This window comes from Lichenostomus cassidix, chromosome 2, assembly GCF_008360975.1.
Source record: "Lichenostomus cassidix isolate B80296 chromosome 2, HeHo_3.0, whole genome shotgun sequence".
Lineage (NCBI taxonomy): Eukaryota > Metazoa > Chordata > Aves > Passeriformes > Meliphagidae > Lichenostomus > Lichenostomus cassidix.
Window position 1 is genome coordinate 80,119,006 of NC_139482.1, and position 14,099 is coordinate 80,133,104.

The following is a 14,099-nucleotide window of genomic DNA, read 5'->3' on the forward strand; positions in this document are numbered from 1 at the left end:
TAAATTCAAATAAGCACCCCTATAAAGACATATCTGGACGTCTTTAGAGAAGCATTACATTGAAACTAAGACTAGTTAACTTTCATGTTTCATAACCAGAAAATACAAATTCCCAAACAACCTTGAAGATTAAGCTGGATGGTTTGAACAACTGGGCACAATAATTTTAATTGCAGAAATAGAGGGGCAGGATTAAAGTATGAAGTCTGAATAGGAAATTCTGCACAGAATGCTTGGGAAACTTTTTGTTCATGGAGTGAATATCACATCAGGACAAAGTAAAAATGCACGAAACTTCCTTTGTTAGGGGACATTTGGGGGATAAATGAGTAGCTGCAGATTATACTATTTCATATATGGTTTTCATTTTGCTTGCCTAAGCAAATTGTAAGGAAAGTGATTGGTTTTATGGAAATGAGCAAGGAAATAAAGGGCAAGCTGATCAGTGGAAGGTTCTGCTCACTTCTCAAGTCCGTGCTGCTTTGGGATGCTGGAGGGGCAAGGGTTGTGCTGTGTTTGCCTGAGTGGTTAGGGAGCTGGGTGCAGTTCCAGGTTCTGTGTTGTAATCTCTTTGGTTTGCAGGAATTTCTCCTTTGCTTTCCACACCAAAAGGTCAACTATGAGTTTCAGTACGTGCCACTGGAGGATTTGATGAAAACAAAGGAAACACCAAGTAACAAATGCCAGTGTGATTCTTGGGTAGTTAAAAATGATGACATAATTTGTGGTTCCAAAGTCTTTGAAAAACATGTATTTATAGATTCCATATATTTGTTTGCCAGGCTCACTTAAAAGAGCAAAAGGTGATCACCAGTGATAAGACATATCATTAATTCCCATGAGTATGAGAAGATAAATATGAATCATTCCCATTCTTTAATCATAAATATGAATCATTCCAACTAGAAGGTTAGTTTAACACAATTTTAATTATTTAATTTTCATCTAACATATTTTGACCAAAAAATCTTCTAGTCTAACAAAAACCTTCCATCTGTGTAGTTTTGTCCTTTTTATAGTAGGTTAACCTGTTTTGGATGTTGGCATAGTCGAAATTTTGAGATTGATTCCTTATTTTCAGGAGGTTCTACATTTAATTCTATGATATTCTAAAGTTATCTGCTGTTACTAATTTTAAATGTAGTCTTCTGCAAGTGCCACTTTCTACTTACACTCTAAAGAAAGTAAATGAGAGCAACATTACCTACTCCTCTGTATACTGTCTGCTATAGTTCTTACCTCTCTCCTTATGTAGGTTCTCTTTGCTCTCTCAGCTTTTTTTCCATTTATTTTTTTCCTCTGTTTCTTCACTTATGGTGTTCCTGGCCTCAATACCATATCTTAATTGAGGTGTACTGTGAGGTACTGTTTTTACTGTTGCTTTTTCTCGTTCTTTCTTTGTCTTGGCATGTTATTTTGATTTTTCTGATCATGAGTGTACACAGCATTCACTTTCTGCACTGTCTGGCTGCAGTGAGACCCGTTTTCCCTTTTAAGAGATTTTGTTTGTGTGGACAGGAATGATGCTTATGCATGGGTCTGTTTCTTGGTTTTTCAACTCTGAATGTAGCCTTTTGGTTTGGATTGCACAGTGAGCAGTGCTCGTAGTTCTTTCTCCAGAGTGGGTCTGCTATTCAAACTGCTGCTGGAAGCCAGCATTAGATCTGATCCATGCCATCAGGTAAGGGATGCAATAGGCAATTTGGGTACTGCAAATGGCAGAGTGGCTGCAGGTGTTCATCCCCCCCATGGCAGTGGGAATGTGCTCTGCTTTGTTCTGCATTTGGGACCACTCTGAAACAGCTGTGTAATTTGTGTAATCTCTGTGTGTATCTATGCACAGCCTCTGCACGTGTGAGCACACATTCACTGCATTTATGGAGAGAGAGAGAGATACAGTTGACTATAAATTTCCCTGTTCAATAAGAAAACTGATTTATCCAATTTCTCTATTTTAATGGAGTTGGATAAATTCTCATCTGCCCTATGTCTGTTCTGTGGCCTCTAGGAGATTTCAAAGTAACTCCTGTGTCGCTGTGTTTGTCTTTACAGCATGTCTGTCATACTTCAGTTCAACCAATCCCTCTAAGATGAAGGCATGATTTTAGTATTATCAATGCCTCATTTCATCTAGTTAATGATCTTTTCAAGTATTTCATCTTCTTTGTGATTTACCTTCCATGTCAGATAAAGATCTTATTTAAGCTAAGTATATGAAATAAGAGAAATCTTTATTCTATTTGAATACAGTCAGGATAAATGAATCCAGTAGAGAATCTGATGTTAAACAGGTGCAGCATCGCACATGTAAAATCTGGGTAAGTTCTCTGAACACTTAGCTCTTGACAGATGTGTTCTTTTTCTCCATATGTTGTTACAAAATAAGGATTTGCTCTTAAAGTATTGACACAAACACAAACCAGTCTTAGCAAACACAAAACTGTACTCCTTACACAGTATCAGCTATGGCTATTAATTAACTTTATATAAACATGTGCATTAAATAGCTGTAATGCATATATATGTATAAACAAAATCCAGTTTTGTCAGAAAATATTTTTTTTTTTACTTTCTTGTTTACTGATGCCTAGACAAAGGAATGCTGCATCTTCAAAACAACATCTGTCAAACCGATTTTCATCAGATTAAGTATATCCTCAGAGCAGCCATCACAGCTTACAAAATACTGGAAATGTAGGTTGTGCTTTGCATAAAACACCAATAGAATTTAAAGCACTTGAAAGTGTTTTACAAATGTAGCAATGATTGCCTGTGCCTGTTCTCCATTTTTGTTTCTATTTTCGGGAGGTTCTTGGGGAAGATAATGAGTGATGTTGCAACACTGCAATCCCAGTAGATATCTCAGTGCAATTACAGAGTTATGGTCCTGGCAGCTAATCTGGGTCCACAAAAGCCAATGGTTTGGGAGTCTGGCAGTGGAGATTGAATTTATTATGACAAAGTTCATTTGTGGAAAGATTTCTCTCATTAGGAATGAAATTAAAGCATGAATCAGTGGCTGATTATCCAGGTCTTTCTCTGATCCGTTGAATTCTTCATTAGTATAGATGTGTGATTATATATGCTCTGGCCTGATTCTGGTTCTATAGATGATCAAAGTTAATGAATAATATTAATTTTTTTAAGATTTTTTTTTTCTGAAACAACGTAATCTGGTAAAAATATGAGGAAAGCCATTAGCTTTGACATAGAACATAAATACCAACACACTCAATCATTTGCATTTCTGGCCAGATTTCTGTCTTTTTCCCTGCTACAGGATAATTAATGCATGGAAATGAGCTTCCTATTAGGCTGGTGTGTCTTCCACAGGAGCTAAGTATTTTGCCTGTGTAATGAGTTAAGTAGAGAGGTGAAGCCTCATTACCATGTGCACCCACAGCTGATCATGGAAACTCAGGGCAGCCAGAAACAAATGCCAGGGTTTCTGTATGATCTTTGTGGATGGAAGGTAGAGGCACTTGAGCTGGAAGTTGGGTTAACATTCCCATTAGTTCTTCCGTTTAAAAGCTGGAGATCTAGCATAAAGCAGGAAGAGTCTGGTCAAAAATCCATGGAGAGAGCAAATAAGGAGAAAAGTGAAGGAGAAAACGGTTCCAGCTGCATCTGGGAGTAGACATGTTTGATTTCCTGTTAGGTTGTTCCCTGTGTGTCAGCATTGTCCTAAAATGTGCCACATGGACCCTAGGTGAGGTGTTTTGGTACCTACCATGCAACTGTGGGAGAGCCCTAATCAGTGCCCTGTTTCCAAGGCAGTGTAGCTAAAGACAGTCACAGAACCGATTGCATACAAACAAGGCTGAGTATGTTATGTCGTGTTAGAGTTCAAGATAAATGCTTTGTATCTGAAGAATATAGTTTTTACCAGGAAAAAGGTATTGCTGACTTTCAATCTTCTTTATAAAGATATCCTAGCTTCTTCTGCAGTACTTCTGCAGTACTGCCTAAAACATAAACCTCATAGTGGATTTTAGCTTAACTGAAAATGACAATGATCTTTGCAGGATCTTCAGCCTAGTTCCTGAGATATCAGAACATACAACTAAGTTAAAATGAGTACGGAAATCTGCCAAAAATCCTAACTCTATCCAGCCCTATCATGTACTTGGGAAACCTAACACTTGCAAGTTTGGGTCCTTTGAGTATTAATAGCATGACATTTCAACAGGAGACCAGGGTTTCTGTGAAGATTTTTGCAATTTGCAGTGGTAAAAGCTGTGTTTGAAATGACCATTGTGCCAGAGACTCCTTCTGGTTGTCATTTTTGGCCAAAACTATGGAGCATTGCACTTGGTTTTAAAGCAAGAAGTATGAACCACACAGCACGTAAAACAGTGTGGTAGACGGTGAACAGGTCATGGAGCATTCAGCAAATAGAGGCTCTGTTGGGGAAATGTTGATTTGAATTTCATGCATCACCCAAGCATAATGAGCGTTGAAAGGTCATGTTAAGAATATTTAAAAAACTCCATCTGATTTGACTTTTTCACTGTCCACTATTGTTAATAACACAATGTCAAGCAAAAAAACAGTTTCTCTGTGTGACTAAAGTCAGATTCCATGTACCGTTGAAGAACTTGCCATACTTTTTTTCCCATTGACTGTTCATTTCCTTTATAATTTCATGGTGTTAGTTTGTGAATTGTACCTTGAGCCACTACAGTACATCTGTGTTTTCTCAGTCAGAGTTATTTCTTTGAGTTTGTTACTAGCATCCAGTAAGTCTCATGCAGACTGTAACATAGTAATTGGCTCAGTACAATTAGGATAAAATGGAAGTGTTTTACTATTGATCTTTGCTTGTTATTGGTTTGTACTGACAGAAAATTAGATTGAAAAAATCTAATACAGCTATCAAAATATTATTTTTCATTGCAGGAAATATCACTGATACTCTTTAATGGAAATATTTTAGAGCAGAACTCCCTTCCTTTCTCCTTTTTTTCTAATCTTTCTGACTTTTTAAAAATTTCTAGGAGGGATGCTGAGCCTTGTTAAATAACCAGGCTGTTCAGAGACTGTGTAGCAATACTATGACTTCAGCAGGGTTCAGGCAATATTTATGAGTTCATTATATCAAGTCTAACACTGTGCTGCTTGTTATCTTAACTTTGCACATCATGTTAATAAATTTTTACAAGCTGTGTAGTTGTAAACTGCATCATAATAATCACTATCATTCCTCTAATAAGTAATTTGATTTGTGTTTGCTTTGTGTTGTTCCAACCTCATGAGCTGTAACATCACAGGGTAGAACCCTTCTCATGGTCCAGATTAGTGAGCCACCTGCTCTGAGTCCTCAGTTACAGATGTTCTCAGAGGGAGGGATACCTTCACCTCCCCATTCTGCTTTTCCCTTTGCAGTGCCTCAGGTTACATGGTTTTCTTACGGGAGAACTACCTCTACTGTGGAGATTTCCTGGAGCTCCAGAACCATTCTGCAGACTCCATGCCAATGTATGGTTTTACTTGCCACAGAGGCCACTGGGGTTGCTGAGTGTTTGCAATTCAGACTGTCAGTGCCAGCAGGCAAGCAGTTGGATGTGGCTGTATTGTGGCCTCTGGGAAGAGGTGGTCAGTTCAGGGGATCAGTGACCCAGGGAAATGGATGGCTTGTGCTGACCAAGCTTCAGAGGCCTCCAGCTGTGGAGAGTCTCTTCCTATTGGCATGGGTGGAGGGTCTGCAAATGAAAAACCAGGGCACACTTTGCTTTATGGTTTTTAATACTTGTTTTATTACAGACACGATTCTTTTTCTTGTTGTAGAGTAGATAACTATCTGCTTGAAAATCTATGATTTAAAGTACTGATTGTTGCTCTTTCTGAGACTCAGAATCCTAATTCATTTGATTGACAGATGTAAACTTGAAATTTACTTTATTCTCTAACACAGCAGTGACTTTACTCCAGCTACCATTTTCATTGTGCAATACAAATACACTAAGCCTAAAGTACTGCTGGCAGCTTGTGTATAAAATTTGAGGATTAAGAAACCAATGCAAACAAAGACTTTCAGTTTTAAGTAAGAAGCAGTATTGTTGGACCAGCCTCTTACTGCTGTCACAATCAATAGCAGCCAAAATCTACTGGTCTGGTTTTGGTTGCAGTAAGTGCTACTAAGGCAATAGTCATTTGAAGAAGAAATTTGTCTTGTCTATTTGAAACATTAGTCAGTTGCCAAAAATGCCACCTTTTTTTTCTTTGTATGTGTGATACCCTTTTCATTTTTACCTTCTAAATAACTGGTACAAATAATCCCTCTTTTTTTTTTTTTCAGCCCTCCTAAGCCAGCGGTGTTCATCTCCGGTGTCATTGCTAGGGTAAGATTGTCAGTAAATTTCTCCCAGTCATAGCAAAATTACTGTAGGCTTTTCAGAATTATCGCCAATCAGAGCAAAATTAATCTTTTTCATACCCCTTTCTCATTTATGAGAAGAGGCTTTATGTTTTCTATATTCATGTAAGGCCCTTTGAGCATTCTTTCTGGGTTTGTGTGAAATTGAAATTATTCATTGAAATTATTTCCACCATTTTTCTTTGAATTTTAGCACTTTAGGTTTATTGGATCATCTTTTTATATCTAAGCTAGATATTACTGCATTCATTTCCTTTGGAAGCGGCTGCATATTAAAGTGCTGCTATAGCTTCGTCTGTGATGAGGAGCAGCACTCCTGCCTGTAAGGTTGCATGCTTGAAGATACTGTGTTTCAGCTGCCATGTGTGCCTTGAGGCACTTGGGATTCAAGGTGTTTTCCCCTGGATTTTAAGAGCAGGCAGGACCTGTAAATCCATAAGCTGAATCCTTAGTATTAACTAGCCATTAATCTTATTATCAGAAATTTTTGCCTTATGCATTGTGACAGGGTTTTTATCATGGTTTTATATGATGGTTACCTTAGATCACTGGGATTTGTAATGGGGTTTACTGTAAGATGCTGTGGTTGTGTCAGATCCCATAGATGGAAAGAGTGAGCTGATGCCATTTTCCTTAGCCCATAAGGAATGGGCAATTGGCAAGCATCAGGGGAGAGAAGGTAGAAAATGTCAAGTCTGAGGAGAGGAGATCTTTCCAAATTGGAAGCAAGTTGGAGCAGAGCAAAAAATGCAAAATCTAAAAAGTTAACATAGTGATTTTTAAAAAAACCCAAAACAAAACTGTGTAAGATTGTTGCCCTGTGAGCCAATGGAATGCTGGGAGTTTCTGGCTTATGATAACGTTTGTCCCACTTTCTAAAGAGGGAAGTTGTGGTGCTATTGTCCCCTTGTCACTGAGCACTGATAGTATTTGTTCCCTGTTGCTTTTTGAAAGCTTCGTGGGACTGACCTTAGAAATGGCAGTGCTAAATAGGTGACATGAGGGTTACACCTGAACTGAGACTGCCCAACAGCAGCATCTGAGTGCTAACATGGTAGACCTGGTTAAAATATCATGTTAAACTTAAAAGCCAGCCACCCTTAAGATTTGAGTCATAAGTAGTTTTAGATCCTAGTTTCTTCCTAAAGAACTGGCATTGTTCCTAAAGAGCTGGAAAAGAGAAGGCTTTGGGGTAACCTAACTGCAGCCCTGCAGTGCCTGAAGGGGCCTACAAGAAAGATGGAGAGAGTCTAATTACAAAAGTGTGTAATGACAGGACAAGGGGGAGTGGATTCAAACCAAAAGAGAGTAGGTTTAGATCGGATGTTAAGAAAAATTCTTTACTGTGGGGGTGCTGAGGCACTAGAGTAGGTTGCCCAGAGAAGTTGTGGATGCCCCATCCCTGGAATTGTTCACAGCCAGGTTGGATGGGGTCCTGAGCAACATGGTCTGGTGGAAGACATCCCTCCCTATGGCATTGCAGTTGCAACTGGATGATCTTTAAGGTCCCTTCCAACCCAGGCCATTCTAGGAATCATTCTGATTCCTACAGTAGGCTTTTACTGCAGGTAGCTCTTCACGCTGCCTTAATTTGTTTTTAAAATAGTCTCTTTCTAGTGGCTTTTTCAAAATCAAGCATACCTGAAGATTGGGATATTTGGGGCTTTTTTCCCTAGGGTCTCTTTAAGATACAATATTATTGGGTAGTGTGTGTAACTAGAACTGTGTAACTGTAGAAGAGCTGAAGCTTGTGTAAGAAAAGTTTTGAAGTTGGCTAAAGAAATAGAAAGATAGAATGTGTACCAGGGGACTCCAGAGTAACATGCAACACTGTTTTCCATCTGATTTCAACATTTTGTAGAACTTAGATCAATTTGAACTGGAAAATACACTTTTAAGATTCCTTAAACATTTTCTGCTGTGTTGTTCAAACAGGGTGATAAGGACTTCCCTCCAGCTGCAGCTCAGGTGGCTCATCAGAAACCACATCCTTCTGTGGAAAAGCTTCCTCACCCACAACACGTCAAACAGCAGATCCACCAGCCTCGCAAATGAGCTCCCCGTCAGGATCTCTGCCGAACTGCTGTCAGTGAATAAGTTTGCAAGAGAAGACAAAAACCCTATAGGATTCACACTGTCAAATCAGTAAAATTGACCTCTAAAATAATATGTTTCTTTTACTTTAATTCTTAAGGGTTAATAAGAATGAAGACATTGTTCAGTTGTTATCCCAGATGGAAAATTCTGCATTTGCTGATCAGGGGTGCTTTTTTATAAGATTTTCTTATTGCCAAGATGAAAACTTGAGTATGAATAATATGATTAACGAGCTTAAAATTTGTACTTTTAGTTGTGGATTCACAATAGCAGATAATTAATGCAGTTTTTGTGCTAAGCCAGTAAGGAAGAACAGTAAGCTGTTTTGTACTGGTACTTTAACTGTCTGGAGGGAGTTTGTTGTGTGTGTTGACAGAAATTGGTGGATGTCTTGATTCCATAGAACCCTTGCAGCGTTCAGGAGCCTACAGTATTACACCCCAGTGCCCTCTGGATTTAACCAGGGAGATGATAAAAGGGCTCCCAATACATTCTCAAGTGGGCAGAGATCCAGCTGAATCTTCTTTACACCCCTTTGCACTCACACAGTCTTGCTGAGATTTTTCCCTCAGGTGGTCTGTGGGTATGAAGAGAAGAGAGAACTCAGAACTACAAGAACACTGCTGCTGTAGACAGCTCAATTGTGATCTCATAGGTCTCACTGGGGGCTGTATTTTTGAGGTGATGATTTCCAATTCCAATAACAAGCTGAAGGAGTTCACGACCCTCCATACTGAACTTAAAATAGGTTGGTGAAAAATCTGTTCACATTTTTTAATTTAGAATTTGAGATCGCTATTTGAAATTAAGAGATACCATTAGTAAATATGTTTATGACCAACCTCTGTTGCATGTCGTATTTTTTCAGTCTTCTCATTCTGAAGGACAGTAGTGATATGAGGGAGTAAAAAAGAAAGGTATTTTTCAAATAGGGCAATTGTTTTCATTTTAACCACATAATTAAATTGTTTGATTGGTCAGTTCAAAATCACTTAGCTCGATTTTTCCTTTTGTAACTCATCTCTGTAAAAACCAGGAAAAAAATTTTATACATTTTACTTTCATTTTTAAAGTGTCTTTCTGTTTTTCACTGACTATAAATATAATACAGCATTTAGTACCCTCCAGGTATAAAAAGTCTCTAATGATGTCAAAAAGTGGGAGCCAATGCTGCAACCATTCACCTGGCAAATCAGTGAAATTTTAGGGTCACTTGGGGCTTTACCAGTTCATTTATGTTTAAAAAACAGTGAGGAAAGTTTAAAAACTATTATTTTTTTTAAATTCTGCACGTTGCATAATTATCTCCTGAGTAGCTGATTTAAAACAACAGTAACAAAATAATGGGAAGTATGGCCCATTTCACAAGTGTAATAACTCACTTCATGTGGGTGCAAGGGACCTGACATTTCCATCTCTTTGTAGGCTTGAAATGGAAATGGTGTTTTGCAAATTATATGTATGGATACATTTATTCTAAACCCAAAGAAGGATGCAAAATCTATATATGCAGTCCTTATTTTCAATTTTATTAGATAACTATATTTGCCTGAAGGAACAAGTGTTTGTAAGAATTATTCTGTATTAGAATATGCATAACTGTTCAAATCTGCTTTCTGTTTCTGATGGTGCAGCAGAGGCTTTGTTTGTAGCTGCTTATGAGTGTACAAGTGATTCACACCTGAGCAACTCATTCATAAGGGTAGCACTGTTGAGCCTTTTGGAATGTCTGCAGGAGATGATTTGCTGGCAGGAATGTTTGGTGACTCGGGGCAGTCATTGTGTGCTGTGTCAGCAATGGATCATCACAGTCACTGCTGGCACCTGCTGGCCTGAGGGGGAGCTGGGTGGGACTCAGCCCTGCCTCGTGCTGTGCCTACATCTGAAGTAGTGTCTAGACCCTGGTGTGGTCAGTGGTGGTGCAGTCAGGACAGTCAGTAGAGTTTATGGCGTTGTTGACCAAAGAGACGTGTCTTTCAGGATGAGCTGGATCACTCTTGGCTCCATTGACTGCAGTGGAAAACTAAACCTGTGTGGAGGCACACAGTTAGGTGGGGCTGGGTACCTCTGCTCCATGTCTTGGGGTAGCTGGTAGAAATGCTTTTGAAAGCCACACCACATCTCCATTCCAACAGTAAAAGTTAGGAGTGTTAATGCTTTTGAATTTCAAACTACTGCTCCTGGTTGTTAATGCAATATATACAGCATATATAGACAATACCTGATTTTTGTCTTTGATTACTTTGATAGATATGTAAGTTTGTACAATGGAGTATGGCTCTTAAGATAGCTTTAGTGGCTTTTAGAGTGCAGGAATTCACATATGATTAGACAATGTCTCTGTATGAAAGCATATTATATATCGTTGGGAGGTATCCATGTTTATTCATAGGTGTCCTTACCAAAGCATTACCTTGTCCAAAATAATCATAACTGGTGAACTGGATTTCTTACTGATGGTTATTGATACTTCTAAAATATGTTAAATAACATATAAGCACAGGAGATGTTTAGATGTTACCTTGAAATGACTGCAAAAGAAATTTTCTGTAATTGTCAATGTGGCAATAATGCAACAATAAAGCGTGAAGTTGTATATTGGGCTCTTTTTTCTGTAAGTGCAATGTAAATCTGCAGGGTACAGCTTTGTGGGATTTATGGGATTTTATTACAGACTGCTGCATGACTAATCAAAATTTTATAGATAGTGAAATTTGTTATGAAGTTTTATGACACAGTAGATGAGCTATTTTGAATAGTCAGTCTCATGTAAAATAAAAAGTAGATGCTTCCAGCTAGAATGGGAGTTGCTGTTTTCCACTATGAAATTGGAGATGCTCGCTCAGCCCCTGTGAAGCTGTAGAATCTAACGCTGGTAATAAACCAGGATGGTAAAGGAAATTAAATGTAACATTCTCCATTGCTTTTCAAGTTCTAGTCTTTCAGAAAAAGCAAGTATTGTAATCAGAACAGGTGGCAAGCTTTTCATAAAGCTGCAGTTAATATTACATAATGCTTGCCATAACATACGTGATTTGCTGAACAATATGGAGAATTTGCCGCAGTGTTTATAGGAGCTTTCTGATACTTTGGGCATCCCAAAGTGTTCAGTGTGTGTAGTGAGTATATAACGAAGCAAATCTATGTGATACAGTGCGGAGATGAGAGCTACTGCCCTGGGACATTTGTAATGTTGCATCCTTAGAGTCTGTGCTCCCATAATCATGGAGTTGTTTAGGTTGGAAAAGACCCTTAAAGTCATCAAGCATTAACCCAGGACTGCCAAGTCCATCACTAAACCATGTTCCTAAGAGCCACATCATACATCTTTTAAATACCCCAGGGGTGGTGACTCAATCACTTCCCTGGGCAGCCTCCTCTAGAGCTTGACTACCATTTTGGTGAAGAAATTTTTCCTCATACGCAATCCAAACCTCCCCTGGCACAACGTGAGGTCATTTCCCCTTATGCTGTCACTTGTTACTTACAAGAAGAGACCAACCCCCACCTTGCTACAGCCTCCTTACAGGTAGTTGTAAAGAGCAATAGGGTCTTCCCGACCCTCTTTTTCATGCTACATTATTCAAAAGATATCTTCTTTTATTAAAATTCTGGGAAAATTCATGTGCATGATGTCTGGCATGCTTTTGATTGAGTTGTCCATTGTGACTCCAAATTCCATGGCCTTGTTGTCAGCAGTATTGCAAATGTTATTAGTAATTAGAAATTATTTACTTCTAATGTCAACAGTATGATCTACCTTTTTGTCACCAGATGCTTTGAAACACAAGTCTTGTACATTTTCCACAGTAGTGTGATCATTACATGCTTCTGGCTATTTAATGAAAATACTCACAGCATACAAAGGAGGGGGGAATGAATGGACATATGTTTTTATCCCTTTGGAATAACTTCATTCTGAATACTCACCATCTTCATGGAGTAGGGAGGTATAGGTTTTATAAGCCACTTCTTGTGTCCCCTTCAAATTTGGGTATATTAAGTTTAAAATGAGATTTAAGTCTAGGCTTATGCCTTAAGCTGTGGGATTAATACACGTAATTACATTTTAGAAAATGTGGGCATGTCAGTATGGGTAAAGTTACAGCAGGAGGTATGTTGCTGGTCAGAGGCTGCAATGGTGTAACGAATTAAGAAGACAAATCTCTATTTTAATTTAAATTCTTTACACATAAACCTCTCACAAGAAAAGATATTTAAATATAACTGGTTACAGCTAACATTATCTGCTCGGTAAGGATGCAGAGGGATGCAGATCATAGTGACTGGCTGACTCCTTGAGAAGAAATTGAGTCAAGTCTGCGGCCATAAATCATTGGATTTCTTCAGCATGTGGGTAAAGTAAATCTGCATTGTAGCTGTAACCTTTGGTAACTGCTGTGCATGGTTGTATTATATAAAATTAGTAAAGGTAATTTCTTGGGAAGGTGGAAGTTTGTATTTTGCTTGTCGCTGTGTTCTTGAGTCTTCCTCAGGATCATGCATTTATTGATTTTCCTCATCCCCCATCAGAGAAAAGAATGCGTCTCAAGTGTACTATTTTTTGAATCTTTTCGTAAAATGGAAGCACTAGCATTTAGATATAAGGCCTGAGAGGAGAGGTTTTGACAAAGCACTCCATGAACAGAGAAGTAATTTCTGTTGCAATGACTGTTTCCCTTCCCTTCAGAATGCTGATCAGACGTGAGGAAAAGAATATGATACCTCTTTCTGAGAATGTAATTTATTACTATTTGGAGCTGACAGGCATGCATTGTTGCTGATGACTTTTTACAAAACACAGAATACTATCAATGACAAAACTGAAATGCAGGATATTAAAGCCATGACAAGCATAGATCTTGCAAATGACCTTGAAAAAGCCCTGTAACGTAATCTGTGCTGTCCAGCTTACTTTGGAGGTATTTTTAGAAAACCTGAGTGTCTGGTCACTCGTAGCTTTAAAGAAAGAAAAGCATTAGTAGCCCACAATGATTTTAAGGATTATAAAAATTAGTTTGCTGTTTAAGACCCTTGAGCTTGCATCAACGTCAGTAAGGACATGTTGTGTTACCTTCGGTGTATTCTCACATTGTCCTGACTAAAGGTGGTTCAGCAAAAGTGTTTTGTCCTCCTTTCTGACAGAGAAGCAGCAGCAGGTTATGAAGGTGTGTAAAATGAGTTCTTAAAAGCCATGTGTGGTAGCTGTCTGAAGTGTCAATGGATATCTGATACCACATTAAGATGGATAGCGACATCACTTCGTTACACATGGAGGAGCAAGTGAACTGGAGAGCACAGCAATGAGATCACCATTTCCAGATCACAGAATATTCTGAGTTGGAAGTGACTCACAAGGGTCATCAAGTCTAACTCTTTAGTGAATGGCCCCTATGGGGGTTGCACTCACAACCCTGGAGTGATTAGTACCATGCTTTGGCCAACTGAGTTAGTCTCGGGGTCACAATAGAACCAACTTGGCTTGCTTCTTAAACCAGAAGCAGCTTTTGAAATACAGAACAGTGGATTTAGTTAAAATGAAAAGCAAAAGTTAGCCACTAATTTCTGCATGCTGATAGTGGCTGAAATGACAAATACCATGTTTCAGATGTGACTGAAACCACAT

The 14,099-nt window shown here is 38.6% G+C and overlaps 1 protein-coding gene across 1 annotated transcript in view; it reads left to right on the top strand.

The window, feature by feature from the left end:
* DAP (death associated protein) overlaps positions 1-11,069 on the top strand; it is a 54,704-nt gene extending 43,635 nt beyond the window's left edge. Inside the window, exons 3-4 of the mRNA XM_085052138.1 lie at positions 6,299-6,341; positions 8,312-11,069. Coding sequence (XP_084908264.1) covers positions 6,299-6,341; positions 8,312-8,431 — 163 coding nt within the window. The 3' untranslated portion in view covers positions 8,432-11,069. The remainder of the gene's footprint in view (positions 1-6,298; positions 6,342-8,311) is intronic.
* The last annotated feature ends 3,030 nt before the right edge of the window (positions 11,070-14,099 follow it).